General features: G+C 43.9%; 1 protein-coding gene across 1 annotated transcript in view; it reads right to left on the bottom strand.

Annotated features, from left to right (window-relative positions):
• Positions 1-15,716, bottom strand: part of LOC135198473 (ribonuclease H2 subunit B-like) — a 75,234-nt gene extending 59,518 nt beyond the window's left edge. The window contains exons 1-2 of the mRNA XM_064226045.1: positions 15,560-15,716; positions 555-651 (exon numbers count right to left, since the gene is read on the bottom strand). Of these exons, the coding sequence (XP_064082115.1) occupies positions 555-651; positions 15,560-15,600 (138 nt within the window). The 5' untranslated portion in view covers positions 15,601-15,716. The remainder of the gene's footprint in view (positions 1-554; positions 652-15,559) is intronic.
• Between the last annotated feature and the right edge of the window lie 2,150 nt (positions 15,717-17,866).

The raw sequence follows: 17,866 nt of genomic DNA on the forward strand, positions 1-17,866 counted from the left end.
TCCATTCACAGAGGGATGCCGATAAGCGAAAACCGCCATTAACTGAAACTCAGCAATTTATGATGCCAATAACCAGTTAATGGTGCCTCTATTACCAGCACCTTATGGTGCCATAAATAGCTGATTTTATGGTGCTAGACAGGCATCATAAAACCGGATCGCCATTACATACCCAAGTCCATTGACCAATAACAGGGAACTGCCTGTAATTCAATAGATAAAGCAATATTCTTACCTAAGTAACAATTGTGCTAGGCAAGCATAGTTTATGGTTACAAAATTTGCCCCAGACAAAAGATTACAAATAGGTGATAAGTCTGAAACCAAAAATACTATAACGTTAAGCTACATAAATGACTCACCTTAGAATTTTAATGTCCCATGAGACATTTTGCAACAAAAATTAATAGCATATCAAATATGTAAGTTTAATTTGCAAAAAAAAAGTCTTTCCCATACATATCAAATATGTAAGTTCCATTTGCAAAAAACAGTCTTTCCCATACAAAGTTATAAATGAATGATAAAACCAAAATATTTTAAGTCTTACATACCGTGATTAAATAAGGAAGAGTTAGGTATGTAACATCAATGGGAGAAACCAGATATAGCCTGCCATCAGACATCACTTTTGAGCCAATAAACCATGATCTGAAGTGAAAAGTAATAAAATAAATTTCACAATACCTGTACAGAGTAACACTTCAACTAAATTAGTTTTTATATAGGAGGTCTAATTTTAAATTACAGAGCAGCATGAAGCAATGCACTAAGTTGCAAAGTTATGAACTTTTATGAAAAGCTATTAAGTGCAAAACATTTCTTGTGACCAATCTTGTATCAGTTTCTTCCATCATACCACAAGTGGCTGATAAAAGGTTACGTATAATCTAAAAAATACTGATAAAGTACATCTAAAAAAATAACATTGGAGAATAACATTGCATCATGAAGACTGACAACAATGCCTACACAACCTCTGGCAATGCAACTACAATTATAATCTCAACTTATTTTTATGTTTTTAGCTCACCTCGCCTTGCCAGAAATTCATATTTTTATTTAAGCTAGAAGCAGCAGCCATTTCACCCCCACCATTGGCTGAGTTTGGGAAGGATTTAGGGAAATCAGCATAGACCAGGCCAGACAAGGGAGATAGGAATTTCCGGTCCATTCGTAGCTAGTGCAGGAGGGTATTAATTCGTTAAGCACTAGTGCTTAACGAATTAATACCCTCCTGCTTAGGTAGGCTCTCCCTAGGCCTAATCTTAAGACCTATTTTACTGGCCGTATGTCTGTTTCCAGAATGACCTGCCAAGGGGGGGGGGGGGGGGGGGGGGAATTACCCGTAACGCAAATCATCCGTGCCCTGATTCATCCTCAGTCCTGCTCAGCCACTTATCATGGACAGACGTCCATCCTAGCCTTCCATATAGGTCTACACAAAGGAGCTGGCTGGTGCGCCCCCAAAACTCAGACAAAAGCCGACGCCATCTTCTCATATTAAGCTACACTCCATAAGGCATCCAGGTACATCTGAGTCACATTCGTATAGCCAGTTCTTTTCCTCCGAGTCCAACAAACTCCCACGTTTTCAAATCAAATTTTCTCACTTCTCTAACGAACATCCTTTTGTCCAGCCAAGAGTGTCACGTGCTTCTTTTGTGACTAATCCAAGATCAACGAAGATCTTCATAAAGCTATTCAACTTAAGCACTCGATCTCTCCCCATATTATCAGCATTGTGTGTGATTAAGGATAAATTCCCTCCATAGGGCATGTCACAAATGTTGTGCAAGAAGTCTTTGTTTTATGTTGTGTAACCTGGAATTCATTTCCAGATTTTCGACTGCCGGCTCCGTGCATTCCTGCATCCTTGCTAAGCATCCCATTACCTTGGAAGATATCATCAACAAGCTAGAAACCAGCCTTGCATAGATTGTGAATTTGGCCATTCCCTTATGTTACTGTAAATGATAGAATAATTTACTCAGGCTGTTCAATTTTGTGTAAATAAACTTAATTTAGATCTATTGGCTGATTTTCCATGGCGACCTTGGCTAAGTAAACAGTTTTCTAACTCAAGGTAAGTAAAACGCTTCATTCTTATTCCATATCCTTATGTGTGTGGGCTGTAGTGGACTTTTACAGCAAGGCTTACTATTTTATTCGTATACCAAAGTCCCAAAACAGCCACAACATATTACAATTCAATTCTTTTATGAAAATGCCATGATATAGCAATTTAGTGCCCCTCACATGCCAGGCCCTGCCCACAAAGAAAATATTAAAAGGGATAAAAATTTTGCAGCCTGAAAATTCATAAAATAATAGAATGAGTTTTTATTTTTCAATATGCAAACCTAGTCTGATCGTGGTAACAAGTAGTTAAGTAGCAGCGAGTGAGAGATGGGGGACCTACACCTTCCCCCAATAAAAACACTTACTCCTTCAGCAACAAGGACATAATGATTAGAGGTGGGATTATGATAAAAGGCTTCAGGTTTGTATATCTTGGTTTGCTCGCTTGTAGGGTGTTTTTACATTGCATGGAACCAGTGGTTATTCAGCAATGCGACCAACAGCTTTACGTGACTTCCGAACCACGTCGAGAGTGAACTTCTATCACCAGAAATACACATCTCTCACACCTCAATGAAATGCCCATGAATTGAACTCGCAGCCACCAAAGTGGCAGGCCAAGATCATACCGACCATGCGACTGAGGCACTTTGTATATCTTGGTAAATTACAAACTGTCCTAAAAATTACAATTCCTCCCATGAGAATTTAAGCCTTTGTCTTTTACAGGGAGACACTCCTTCAATGGGAGGTACTGTCTATGAATCATGAATGGAACAGATCTCCCACCCAGAATTATCAGCTTCCCAGTTATGTGTGCTTCTCTCTGGAGCTGGAGAATTATCCATCAGTGGTGAGGAAACTAGCAAATGTCTTTTGTCTTTCTTCCTACATGTTCCAAACTTACCCCATCGACAAGAAGACTAATTAGCATATTCCTCACAAAGGGAATGGACAATAAACATTTTCCCATATTAAAATGAAAGTGCTCAAGTGGTTCTACCAAGATAGGAGGCATGAAGTGACCACACAGTACATCAGTCCCCCCCCCCCCCCCCCCCCCCCCCCCCCCCCCCCCACAACAGAAATGACAATTTGTCCAAAATTGCATTTTTTCTAACTATACAAACCTGAGGTCCTTTTACAATAGGAAGCTTTTGAACAAGGGAGTTTGGTAGTTAACTGCTTGTCCGACAGTGCGCACAACACGCGACTGGGAGGCGAAGAATCACTTTTGCTTTAGGCCCAAGCAAAAAATGCAGAGTGAGGGGTAGCATGAGGTGGGACTATGTGTAAAAGGACATAAGGTTTGTATAGTTAGGAAAAATGCAATTTTGGACAAATTGTCATTTGTTCCGACATGGGATACAAACCTTTCGGTCCTTTTACAATAGGAAGACTCACTTCTTGGTGGGAGGAATCTGAGTCTTTAGTGAACAGACTGGTGTTCGCCCAACCTTGGATTGCCTCCCTGGTCGTAAGAGCGAGGGAGGGATCCACGCCTCTGTCCGATTGATCGGAATGTGCACCGCAGGATCAATAGTCAGACCTCTGGACCAAGTAATAAGAGAGAGGCAAGTGTATCTCTTAATACCAGCAAGCAAGAACTTGTTCCTGTTTGCAACATAAAGTTATGGGTTTGTCTCTTGTTGGCTTCCACTTCCCCCCCCCCCTTGTTGGGGGAAGTGGTGGATATTCACTCCTATCCCTAGTGAAAGGGATAGGATGGGGGTCTGTCGAGTAGCTCACCTGCATCTCGTCCTTATCTAGCAGGGTGACGACCGTGTCCCTCTGCCCACAGGTAGAGGGGGAGAAAAAGATGGGAAGAGGAGCCAGTCACACTCTCATTCACTCATCCATTCTTAGTCACACCAGGACTCGATGCTGTTTCAACCTACGAGGGTCTGGGTTAGCTATACAACGTGTTGAGCAGCCACCACGGGTCCCAAGGAAAAAGTATCCAAGGACCTATGGGCAATATCCCGAAGGTAGAAGGAGGTGAAGGTGGTCTGGTTGGCCCAGACCCCTGCCTTCAGGACCTGCGCCATGGAGAAGTTCTTGCGGAACGCAAGGGAAGGACCAATGCTCCTGACTTCGTGGGCTCTCAGACGAAGCGTACGGATGTCGTCACTACCATCAGTCTCGTACGCCCTCCTGATCACCTCACGCAGCCAGAAAGAAAGCATGTTCTTGGATACTTCTTTCTTGGTCACCCCAGTGCTAACGAAGAGGTGTCGACACTCAGGCCTGAGGTGTCGAGTTCTCTTCAAATAGCGTCGCAGCGCCCTCACAGGATAAAGCAGCATCTCATCCGAATCATTGTTGGTGAAGTCCAATAGGGAAGGGATTGTGAAAGACTCGAACCTGTCGTCAGGGATCGACGGTTTCCGAGTCTTCGCAACAAAGTTCGGGACGAAATTGAGCAACACAGATCCCCATCCCCTGGAATGTTTCACATCGAAGGACAGACCATGAAGTTCCCCTACTCTCTTCGCCGATGCCAGGGTCAGCAAGAAGAGGGTCTTGAGGGTCAGATCCCTATCTGACGACTCTCAGAGTGGCTCGAAGGGACTTCAAGTCAAACTCCTAAGGACGAAAGTCACGTCCCACTCAGGGGGCCTGAGTTCCCTGGGTGGGCAAGACCTTTCGAAGCTCCTCATAAGCAAGATCTTGAATGAATTCGAGATGTCCAATCCCCTCAGCTTTAGGACAAGTGCCAGGGCAGCTCTATATCCTTTGACTGTGGGGACCGATAGGAGCTTTTCTCGGCGAAGAAAAACGAGGAAATCCGCTACCTGCTGAAGAGTGGCTCTGAGAGGAGATAGACCCCATCTATGACACCAACCACAGAAGACAGCCTACTTCCCCTGGTACACAGCTGCAGAGGACTGTCTGACGTTTCCAGCCATCTCTGTTGCTGAGCTACGAGAAAAGCCTCTCGTTCGCAAGAGATGGTGGATAACAGCCAGCCGTGAAGATGTAGAGACTGGACTACTCGGTGGTACCGTTCTACGTGTGGCTGGGCGAGAAGGTTGTGCCAATGAGGAATCTCTCTCGGTGCTTCTGCAAGCAGAGCCAGCAGGTCCGAATACCAAATGAGGGCCCCAGAACCAGAAAGTCGGATATGCCACTTCCACGGATTTGGAGTTATGCATACTGGTAGATTTGGCAACCTTTTCTCTGAGTATTTGAGGCATTTCTAGGCCATTCCACCATTTACATACGGTCGAAATTCCTACTGGGACAGTCGGAATTATCGATTTTAGCTACAGGAAAGAACATGACTTCGAGCGGTGCTGGCAGCCGCTCGGACGCTTCATGAGGACCAGATCGACGCATATCACTAGCGCTGATTAAGCCAATGAGAGCGCGCGTCACTTCGCGGGTAGCGAATTCTAGACCAATGAGCGTTTTTCCCCATAAGGCGCGTGTAAGCATCGACCAATCACCGCGCAGCTTACAATCTCCCGCCAATGTTTACATCTCACTTCAGTGATCATAGCGGGAGATTACGATTATCCGTTGTGTTGTGCTGTTATTTTGTCTAAATTACTCTTTATTTAGCGGTGGTACAGTAATTTTTATGATGAGTACAGATTATAAATTTTTTTTCATTATTAGACTAGTAAAATAGTGCTAGTATAGTAGTTAGTAGTAGTTTAGTAGTAGTTAGTGGATTGAGGGTCACAGCTGGTAGCGATGTTTGGAGCTAACAGACTGCAATCTGATCGAGTTAAGTCCCCTTCACATTGCAGCTTCTATTAAAGGATGGGGGCCCTAGTAGTAGTAGAAGTAGTAAAAAAAAATTATGATAATATTATTATTGTGTATTATTGATGGTTAAACATCATGGTGATTCAAGGTTATCATCGTCGACATCATTATTACAACCATCATAATATTATTTCTATCATTATTATTATCATTATTATCATTATTATTATGACAATAGTATTACTATTCTATTATAGTATTTTCTTGTGATTGATTATAAGTATCGATGTATTATGATGATGAAAGGTTATCATCATCAGTGTCATTATTAGTACTAATATATTGTACTATCATCATTATTATTATTACTATTATTATCATTATTATTATTATTATTATTATTATTATTCCCATTGTTATTATTATTACTATTATTATCATTAGCAATACTCGGTTTCTTATCACAAAAATGTATCGTCTTTTCAGCACACTATTATTACTTATCAATATTATTATTAATAGTATTATTATCATTATTATTACCAGTATTATTACTATTACTCTTATTAATATCATTATCATTATTACAACAATATGATAACACTTTATTATCGTTTAACACACTCAATTATGGTTTTAAGTGCTTGTTATGACTCAAATATTAAAAAAAAATGGGAGTTTGGCAGACATTTTGAATGCTAGCGCGCAAGCGCACCCAACAATTTTTTCAAATTTTCACAAAAAACTTATAAAGAGTATAGCTTTCATATGAAACTAAGTTTAAATCGATATCTTTCTTAGAAGCAGAGTAATGAATGATAAACTTTGAGGCCAATTTACTCATTTTTTAAAAAGTGGCATATACGACTCGCTGGTTCTGAGGCGCTCAAATGGCCTGGGGCCATTTTTCGAGCCACCAGGATCATCCTGAGATTCAGGGTGGCCAGCGCTCGGCTGATCACCTTGCGAATCAGGCTGAACGGGGGAAAGGCGTAGGCGAAGAGGTTGTCCCACGGGTGTTGAAGAGCGTCCTCTGCAGCTGCCCATGGGTCCGGCATGGCTGAAAAGAAAACCTGGAGTTTTCTGTTGTGCCGGGTGGCGAACAGATCCACGACTGGACGCCCCCACAGGTCGAAGAGCCTTCCCGCCACTTCCTGGTGTAGAGACCATTCGGTCCCTATCACCTGATCCCGACGGCTGAGCATGTCTGCTACTACATTCCTCTTGCCTGGAATGTAGCGGGCTGACAGCTCTATCGAATGAGCCGCGGCCCACTCGTGCACCTGCCGTGTCCTCTGGTGCAACGGGAGAGACACTAGGCCCCCCTGTTTGTTGACGTAAGCCACTACCGTGGTGTTGTCGCACATCAACACCACCGAGTGTCCCATCAAGCGGTCCTGGAACTCTTGGAGAGCGAGGAACGCTGCCTTGAGTTCCAGGATATTGATGTGAAGGTGCTTGTCGTGATGGTCCCACACTCCTGCAGTCAGCAACTCCTCCAGGTGTGCGCCCCATCCCTCATTTGATGCGTTGAGAATAGCAGCATCTAGGGGGGGGGGGAGTGCATAGAGGCGCTCCTCTTAAGAGGTTCCTGTCGTCCAGCCACCAGGCTAGGTCCTGCCTTACCTCCTGCGTGAGGGACACGGGGAAGTATGGTGGATCCCTTGCCTGTGACCAACTCTCCTTTAGTCTCCACTGGAGAGACCGCTGGTGAAGATGCCCAGGAGGGACTAACTTCTTGAGTGAAAACAGGTGGCCGATCCCGACTTGCCATTGCTGAGCTGCCTGTTCCTGCCAAGACAGGAACTGGTCGGCTGCCTCCCTGAATCTGCTGATCCGCGAGTCTGCGGGGAGGACTCGCCCTGCTACTGTGTCGATTAGCATACCCAGGTGTTTCATCCTCTGCTTGGGTTCGAGATCGGACTTCTCGAAGTTCACCACGATCCCCAGATCGCGGCAGAACTCCAGTAGTTTTGATCCCTGTCCTGCAGCAACTGCGAGCAGGAGCTCGCCAGGACTAACCAATCGTCGAGATACCTCATAAGAAGTATCCCGGATAAGTGGGCCCAAGCAGACACCAGAGTGAACACCTGTGGGGTGGTTGAGAGACCGAAGCAAAGTGCCCTGAATTGGTACACCGTCCGGTTGAGGATGAAGCGAAGGTACTTTCTGGAGGATTGATGGATGGGTATCTGGAAATACGCATCCTTCAAATCCACTGAAAGCATGAAATTGTTCTCCCTGATGGAGTCCAGCACGGAACGTGCCATCTCCATCTTGAACCGAGTCTGGAGAACAAATCGGTTCAAAGGAGAGAGATCTATCACCGGGCGCCAGCCCCCCGTAGACTTCTCCACCAGGAAAAGGCGGCTGTAGAAGCCTGGTGACTGATCCGTGACGATCTCTACAGCTCGTTTGTTCAGCATGGTCTTGATCTCCTTTCGTAGAGCTACGTCCTTTGATGATCCCGGGACGTATGTTTGCAGATGGACCAGGTTGTAGGTGAGGGGTGGCCGAGAGTCGAAGAGTAGTACAGTGGTCCCCCCATATTCGCGGGGGATGCGTACCAGACCCCCCCGTGAATAGTTAGAATCCGCGAATGTTTGGAACCCCTATGAAAATGCTAAAAACAGCCTATTTTGTTAGTTAAAACTCAAGAAAAACCCACTAAAAATTTTCATACTTGGTTTTTTAATATTTTTATCACAAAAAGTGCATTTTATGATGAAATTCATAAAAAAAAACCAGGAATTTGTGGATATTTATCATAGAAAAATATCGCGAATGCGCGAATTTTCCGCGAATAATGCAGGGAAACGTTCCCCAGAGAAATCCGCGAATGTGTGAGTCCGCGAATCTGGAGAACGCGAATATGGGGGGTCCACTAGATATCCCTCCCGAAGGACGTCTACTATCCAGTTCTCGGCACCGTAGCGCTGCCATGTTGCCAAATGGCTCGCTAGGCAACCCCCCACTTCCAGCAGCAGGTGAGGGGGAATGCCGTCCCTAGCGTTTCCCACCTTTCTTCAACTTCTTCCCTGCCCCCCCTTGTGAGAAGGAGGACTGGGAGGAGGGCTGATGACGACCTTCTCTTGCAGAAGTAGAAGCTAGAGTCTTTCCTCGGGGCTTCGACAGGGCAACCGTCTTAGCAGCCGAGGAAGCGCTAGCCAAACTCTTAGGCTTGGCTGCAGTTCGAGGCTGCCCAGAAGCCTTCGAAACTGCCTGGTGTACCAGGCGGTCACTGTCATCAATGCGCCGCCTTTCCACCGCAGCGTCCACCATCTCTCCTGGGAAGAGAGAGGAACTCCGTACATGTCCGTTCCTTAGTCCAAGTGCCGCCTCTGGCCCAGCCGCCCTGGATACTCGGGTAAGGACTGCGTCCCTAAGACCGTGCCTGGCACATATGGCGTCGTGACAGGATCGTGCGGGGCGCGCCCCTCACAATCACTCCTCGGTGTCTCGCCCTTCCCGGTGTAACCCGAGGAAGTTGAAGGCACGGGAGAGGCAGACCTGACGCTCCCCCCTCGCTCACTGGCAGAACCAGTGTGCTTGGAGGGCTGCAAGCGATCTCCAACCCGTGGTAGGGATCGAGCTGCAGGCCTGGTCGTGCCAATCCCCCGGGGAGAACGGCTGGACCGAGAACAGCGGCCCCGATCTCGAGCGTCAGAGGAACTGCTGCTGGTCGCCCTAACCGACCGGTTCCATGGGAGCAGCGGTCAGGAGACCTGCAGAGACCACTGTCGCGGTGAGACCGGTGCATGTCCTCACGGCACGTCAAACCACTGGCGCCAGCGATCGGGAGGACCTCTTCCCAGCCTCAGCCCGTGGACAGTCTGGCGACGGCTCTCACCAGCCTTCCGCTACGTGCCGTGAACCTGGCGCCGAGCGAGCTCTGGCGTCTGGTTCTTGGCTGCACGGCCACTGGTAGGTGACCATACACTCGGTACCTCTAGCGAACGAGAGGCCGAGACGGAACCTGGTGTAGCGGCAGAACCCCTAGCACCAGGCAAGGAAGTACCGGTGTTAGACGATACCCCTCTGGTCCCCATCTTCTTCTTCCTTGCGGAAGGAGAGACGGGCCCCGCTCCCGAAGGAGCAGGACCAGCGGAAGGACCCCCCGTCCCACTGGAGTGGGACGGGCCCTGAGAAGTTCCCGAAGGAGCCTTCTTAGGAGGGGAGGAGGCAGCCTTCTTCTTCTGCGGCTGGGTAGCCTTGGAAGTTGAAGGGGAAGAGGCGGCTGCAGACGACGAAGAAGACGATGAAGACGACGACGATACCTTCCTCCTCTTCCTCTTCTTCTTCGTCAGCTTCCTCAGGACAGATGTGAGGTCAACCATCCAGGGCGGAGCCGGGGCTGCTGTTGCCGAAGCAACAGGGCCCAGACGCACCTGTCCGGACAGACAAACGTCTGGGGCAGCAACACCGCGAACAGGGATGACGTCAGCAGGCATGGACACATCGGGAACAGCAGGAAGAGCAGGAGCGGCAGGAACGGCAGGAACAGCCAGCACAGCGTCGGCAGGTACGACAGATGGCACAGGTAACACAGGAGGCGGAGCAACCGCCAGCGACATCCTGGGTACAGGTGGCAGGTCCAGGGGCGAGCTCTTGGGGCAGCGGAAGTCTGGTCGCGGCGGCACGGCAAACCCGGGCGGCGGCGGCACGGCCCCCCTCGGTACGGCAATCGGCCCCTGCACAGCGGCTGTAGGTGAGACTGACACCACGTGAGGCGAGTAAACCAGGTGAGGAGGGGCGGCTTACCCTGGAGTAGAAAGGGTGGTAGTAGTTGTGGTCACCGTTCCATGGGTGACCGCACCAGACCCCGCCAGATGATGAAGCAGCCCCTGGACACTCGGCACGCCCTGCAGTCACAAAGACGCCCACACCTGACCAAGGTCATCCTTCACGGCAGAAGCAACTGTGGAAGCAAGAGTCGGGTAAGTAGGAGGGGTTCCCCTCGTGCGGGGGGGGGGTGAACCCCACCCCGAACGAATGGAAGACCCCTAATACAGCTGTTTGTTGGGGTACCGAGCGCCCTCCTCTACGCTCGACGGATCGGGCGAAGAGAAGGACCTGGATATGCCCCCCCCCCCAAAGGGGAAGGTGCCATACGCGGGAGCTGAGGAGGGGGCAAGAAAGAAGACAAAGTGTCTGTTACAAAGGGAGTCGCGGGAGAGCTTTCCGACGACTCCTTGGCAGGCATTTGCTTCTTCCTGCCCTCGTACAAGCCCCACTGCACCTCCGACCAATTAACACAAACAACACATGGCTCGGCGTGAGAGCACTCCCGCCCTCGACACTGAGCACATGGGGATCGATTTCAGGGAAGCTCCTAAAAATTCCACATTTACGTCCCTCCACCCCGGGGCACAGTCGCCGGGTAATGGAAGGGCACGGAGATTCCTTCGATCCTTGATCCATCACTTGTCACTCACAATAAATGTATATGAAAAAATGAAAAGGGTACTTACAGTTCACTTTTACACACACACAAACAGTAAGAGATAATACAAATCCAAAAGCAAACGACGAAGAAGCGGGCAGAGAGCGATGAAAAGCACGTCCACACACCAGCAGGCCGAAAGCAAAAGTGGTTCTTCGCCTCTCAGTCGCTCGGCGCGCGCACTGTCGGACAAGCAGTTAACTACCGAACTCCCTTGTTCAAAAGCTTACGACCATCCAGCTGCTGCTAGTTACCTTCCTATTGTAAAAGGACCGAAAGGTTTGTATCCCGTGTCGGAACAACTGCTCTTGTTTTGTCTCCATTGAAAAAATAGGCAACAGTCAATTAAGACAAACCAAAAACAAAAGTAAAAATAAGAGAGTAAGTAATGAGCCAGTCATTCATAGAGTGGGGGATGTTCCCTGACTCATCCCATACCTCCACTTTGGTATACCCTTTTTTTTTACTTTATGGCCAGTTCACACATTTGTGCAGAAGATCCTCCGCACAGAAGGCAACAGTTTGTATCCTCTGTAAAAGCAATTACATTTCAATATACAGTCATACCCCTACATACGAAAGTCCCTATGTACGAAAAACCAAGGTTAAGAAGGCAAAGACGAAGATTTTTTTTTCTTCTGTGTACGAAAATAATTCAGGTTGTGAAAGGGTGTACTGTAAAGTCCGAGATTAGCCCGGGCCGCTGAGAACAATTTTAAAACTAGCGCACCGCCAACTCAGTAAACTCGCCATTATCCTCCCGCTCTCCCATTGGATCCTGATGCTAGTTACTGTTGTAAGATCCTGCTCTCCTATTGGTTCAGCATCTATCCCATCAAGCATCTACGTAAGGGAGTTCCTCAACCATTTCATTTCGGCAGTGTTATCGTACACACGTGGAAATCATTCGTTCACGTAGATTTCATTCCTTATTTACGTAGATTTCGTTCGTTAACACAAATTCGTGTTCGTGATTTTGCTTTCGTTGTACTAAGTTACTTTATCGTATTGAGTGTGAACTTAATTACTTACGTTATTAGCCATGAGTCCCAAGAATGTTGCTGAAGTTCATGGAAAGAAGAGGATGCTTTCTATGGAGACGAAGATGGAGATAATCAAGAAGTATTTGTTAATGTGTTTCGTAAAGTTTAGTGTTAATGTTTTCTGCCATTTTTTAACGTGTTTCGTAAAGTTAAGTGTTCATGTTTTCTGCCGTTTGTCCTCCTCCTCTGTCGCCACTTTCGGACATTGCCTCACTCGAAAGGTAAGGTTCCAAATTTTACTACATACATAAGTACATGTACAGACGGCCAACAAAAAATTGGCGTAGTTTCTTAATTCATTGTTCGTTATAGAAATATTGCCATATGCAGGTGCCAGATTATTTACTTTACAATAAAAAACATTTCCTTTCAAAGGTGCTATACTTGAAATTAATTACATTAGAATAGAGTAGACTTATTCAACATATTAAAGATAATTACTTTGCAAAGTAAGGAAAATATGTACCGATGGTTCCACGATTTCTAATTTTATTCTCAACTCTAGCTTCGTGACAGCATACCAAGCATTTTGAAGAATGACTTTGGTGCCGCTCGAGTCTTGACTCAACGTATCGTACTGCACTGGGGTGTTGTCATTTCGTCTCCTGCAGCCGATTAACACTACATCAAGGCGTTAACATTCTTTGAAAACGATGTTTAATTAAACTAATTTTGTCCTTTGATCAATAAAATAATTTGCATGACACATTTAGTGGGCCTAAATTGGACTTCTGATTTTCACCCATGATTAGCCTAGGTCTACTTCGGAGACGTGATATAAATGAATATTTAAATCGACAATATTATATATATATTATTATATATATTATTATATAATATATATATATAATACATATATTAGATATGTTATTAATAATATATACTAAGTATAATATATAGATATAGGATATATTATATATATATATATTATATATATATAATTCGCTTTATTTGATTATTCCCGTTATTCTTGTTTTATTAGCCATGTCCGCCTTTCTTCTTATCCTTTTCATAATTGCTTAACATAATTAACTCAGACCTAGCTATTCAGTCAAAAAACAATCATAAAAAAATCAAACGTATATAATTCAGTCTTATTTTCTATCGAATTCCTTGCATATCATCCTGTTTCATTTGGACACGTTGAAAAGCTGTGGGAGTCAAAACTGACGAATACATTTAGAAAGGCTTACTTTCATTAAAGCTTTCTTAGGTTGATCTTTCTTCTAAACAGAAATTAATTCAAATTAGTTTCACATGTATACCTAGACCTACTACCATAAGCATATTATAAGTAGCTGAAAGGATAAGAAATATGAAAGGTGACGTTCTCATATGTTTTTTTTTTTTTCAAGAAAAACATACTGCTTTAATCAAGGGTGGCTCTTTGACGGCTACAGGGTGTAACAAGAGTGTATGCACATATTTTGGGGAATGAAAGATAAAGTTTCTTTGAACAGAAAATATTTTATAAACATGCATTTTAAGGCGTCCGTTGTCGGTGCAGGGAATTTTAAAATAACCGTTATCATTACTGATGCTTTCACGCGACGGAGTTCGTAGCGAGAAGTCAGATCGAGTCGCCTAAAGTGTAGAGAGCGGAGGGGGCGTATAGGAGTGATTAGGCCAATGTTAATAAAGTATCTCCCAATAAAATGTATTCTTTAGGTTTTGAAGAAAAAAAATGCATGCATCATTGAAACTGTTTCCCTCCCTATCCGTGGTATTCACTGGCCACCGATAAAAAACAAAACAAAAAGAGTAAGCCTAACTGAATCCTCATCCATTCAAAGATAAGTTTGCTTATTCAATTAGACTTATTCATTAGACACCTATCAAAGATTTCAAGTGTGATTTAAAAATCTCTTTCTCTCCATCTAAAGTATTCATCAGACACCAGTCATAAGCGTAGAGCTAGTCATGATTCCTGGTTCAGCAATGTCGTGACGATGCACTAGAATTCAAAATTCACAAATGAATGTTGCTCAGCAACATTTACACTACTGTATTGACTTGCTCTCTTGTGGTGCTTTGAGGTGTTCCACCTCTAGGCCCATGTTCTATATTTTGCTGTTCTTTAAACAATTTGATTCATCTATGTATGATTCTCTCCGGTTTATTAAGCTTTCTTGATATCTCTCCAACAGGAACTTGCACCGAATGCAGTGCACTGATTCATTGAGGGATGTTTCTTAGACAGATAAATGACATAACATCAAAAGCAATAGAGTGAGGTCGCCTGGTTCACACTGTTAGGATATCGTTTTTTTACTTTTTGTTTTTAAATTTGATAGTATCTTGTGAGATTCCAATGTTTTCTATAAAATTTAACAAATGGAATAGTTCAACTACCTTCAACTTAATATTGAAATGATAATTTAACGACTAAGTTTATGCGATACTACTAGTGATAGGTGTCTCCTATCTATTTGGTAATGCATATCTATGGTTTTGATATGACGTTTTTTATCACTTCGTTTCGTTCACGTTAATTTTGCTAATTGGAAAATAGTTTTACACAATAACAAAACATAATGTTCTAAAGATATCAGTGACTGTTTTTAACGTCATTGCATATGATTTCTTCCATCTTTGAAAAGAAAAATTGATAAATAAGGCATGAATCGTGCGTCAGGCAGGTGAACGAAAAATTATGAAACTCTGCCATGAGTTTTTTGGCCGACAGTACATACAGTATTTCTTGTACCCTGTACACTAATACACTTTATTTACAGGTACAGTAACGGTTAGGTTAGGTACTGAATATTCCAAATTGTTGTATTTCATTGTATATTGTTCAATTTAGCTTTATTATAAAATTTACAGTAGTGTTTTTGTAGGGCTTGGAACAAATTAGACAATTTACATGTAAAATGTCGTTCTGGATATGAAAAAATCAGGTTACGAAGGCCGTTTTGGAACAGATTAATTTCGTAACCTGAAGCACTACTGTATTGTCATTCTAAATATTGTACAGATCTTCAAAACTAATGTAATAATGGGGCATCAGAAATCCATACACACAGCAGATCTTGTTTTCTTGTATACATACTGTAAGGCAGTCCCCAGTTATCGATGATCCAGTTTTATTGAGCTTGTCTAATGCCAAAAAGCACCAATTTCTGGTTATCGGCGTTGATAAGCACCTAAAATCGCAGATTTTTGGTTACCAGCAATTTTCACTTATCGTCAGGCAGTTGCAATGGAAACCCTGCTGATAACTGGGGACTACGTATATTAAACTACAAAATGAATCACATGTAATAAAATGGCTTACCTATGGCCCTCATCAAAGGATATCATTTCAAAAACTTTCATTTGATTATGATCTAAAACATAAACTGCTGGGGTGCCAGTTCTAGGATGCTTCAACTTAATAACCTGCAAATCTGACGACGAACACAACGAATCTGAAAAACACCATACAAGTTACATACGATTAATAGATCTTTATTACTAACACTAACAGTACAAAAAGACTTATCCTGTATATTGTACAACAGCTAACACATTTTGATAGGAAACCATGATTAACTTAGCTGAAAAACTGTGAAGATGTTTTTTTTCAAAATGTCACCTACTTCATCAAATCTACTACAGTATTAGAACTGCCACTACTATGGATATATGTAACGGACAATTTAAGTTTGGAAAGGTTAGACTTGGTGCTCAAATCAACATAGCAATTACATTATGTGATTGACAACTGTTTTTATTCTACTATTTTGACTGCTTCATGAACAGTAAAGACTATCATTTTTCAATGATGCAAAGAAATTAACAAAATATTATGGTTCAATGGTCATTACACAGGCAGCTCCTGGTTATCGGCGGGGGTTCCATTCTTGGCGGGTGCTGATAAGCGAAAACCGCAATTAACCGAAACTCAGCGATTTATGACGCTTATGGCACAGATAACCAAAACCTGGCCTGTTATGGTGCCATAAATCGCTGATCTTATGGCACTAGGCAAGTGCCATAAAACTGGATTGCCATCAACCGAGACCGCCGATAATGCTTGAGATGCTTCGTAAGCCGGAACATCATAAAAAATCCTAAGAAAACCTTACTTTTAATGCTTCGGTGCATTGAAAACTATGTAAACTGCATTCTTATTCCATTTTTCATAAAAAAACCTTCAAATATTGATTATTTTGCATTTTTGGTGTCATATTTCATCTGCCACATGAGCATTGTAGGCGTCGTAACCCTGGAACATGAGTTGTAACCCTGGAAATAATGTCTGATGAATATAATTGAGAATCGCCTTAACCTCGGAACGTCGTAACCCGGGGACTGCCTACATAAAAATCTTTAAAAGTAATTTACATTTTTCCTTACTATACAAACCTGAGGTCCTTTACATTAGGAATTACTTAGAGTGAACCTGGAAATGGCCACTAAATTTCAAAGAAGGTGGTTAGGCAGTTCATTACTGTCTGGTTAGTGGGAGTCCTTTCCTGTCTGGATGTAAGCATTCCAATTTGCCTTTCGGCCAAGGTATCAGGTTGAGTGGTGGCATGAAGTGAGCATGAAATGTAATGTAAAGGAACTGGTTTGTATAGTTAAGAAAAATGATATTGTTATGATACAATAAAGTTTGTTCATACTTACCTGGCAGATATACGTATATATAGCTGTATTCTCCGAAGTCCGACAGAATTTCAAAACTCCCGGCACACGCAGTGGTCGGCCAGGTGGTAGTACCCATTCCCGCCGCTGGGAGGCGGGCGTAAGGAACCATTCCCATTTTCTGTCAGATTTTTCTAGTGCCACTGTCTCCTGAGGGGAGGTGGGTGGGCACTTTGACTTGTATATATATACTGCCAGGTAAGTATGAACAAACTTTATTGTATCATAACAATATCATTTTGTTCATGAATCTTACCTGCCAGATATATATATAGCTGAATCCGACCTTTGGAGGAAGGGGGAGACAGATTCGATTTTGGGAAACAATTTCATATTAGATTGATATTTTGGTTCCTTAACTTTTAGCATAGCTGACTTCGTGAGTACCGTCACCCAAGTCTGCTTCTGCTTTACTAGAGACTCCAGCTAGGTAGTGACCTGTGAAGCTGTTCAGTTCTAGAGGATCTGTCAACGGGGGCGTGACCACAATGCAACTAGATCCTATATTATAGATCTCCAATTTCGGTACTGCATTCCTAGAGGTGCCAGCAAGGACGTGACCTGTGTAGCTGGTGCGCTCTAATGAACTGTCACGGGGAGCGTGACCACAATGTGACAGATCATATAGGTGTTGTTTAGACACCGAATGCTGTTAATGCTTCACTGGAGGTGCCAGCAAGGACGTGACCTATGTAGCTGGTGCACTCCAGATGATTTGTCAACGGGGGCGTGACCACACTCTGACAAAAACAGGGCGAAGCAAAACAGGGCGAAGCAAAAACATTACCACCTGACCTAGCCTATCTGGTTAAACTTCGTATAACCAAGGCTAATGGAGGGAAGTCCGCCTAAGGCGGCCTACCCAAGACCACAAAAAACTAAACACCTACATAAACATAATAAAAACAAAAAATAAAAAGAAATAAAATTAAAAAGTCCAAACTAACATATT

This window comes from Macrobrachium nipponense, chromosome 22 (genome assembly GCF_015104395.2).
Source record: "Macrobrachium nipponense isolate FS-2020 chromosome 22, ASM1510439v2, whole genome shotgun sequence".
NCBI classification, from domain to species: domain Eukaryota; kingdom Metazoa; phylum Arthropoda; class Malacostraca; order Decapoda; family Palaemonidae; genus Macrobrachium; species Macrobrachium nipponense.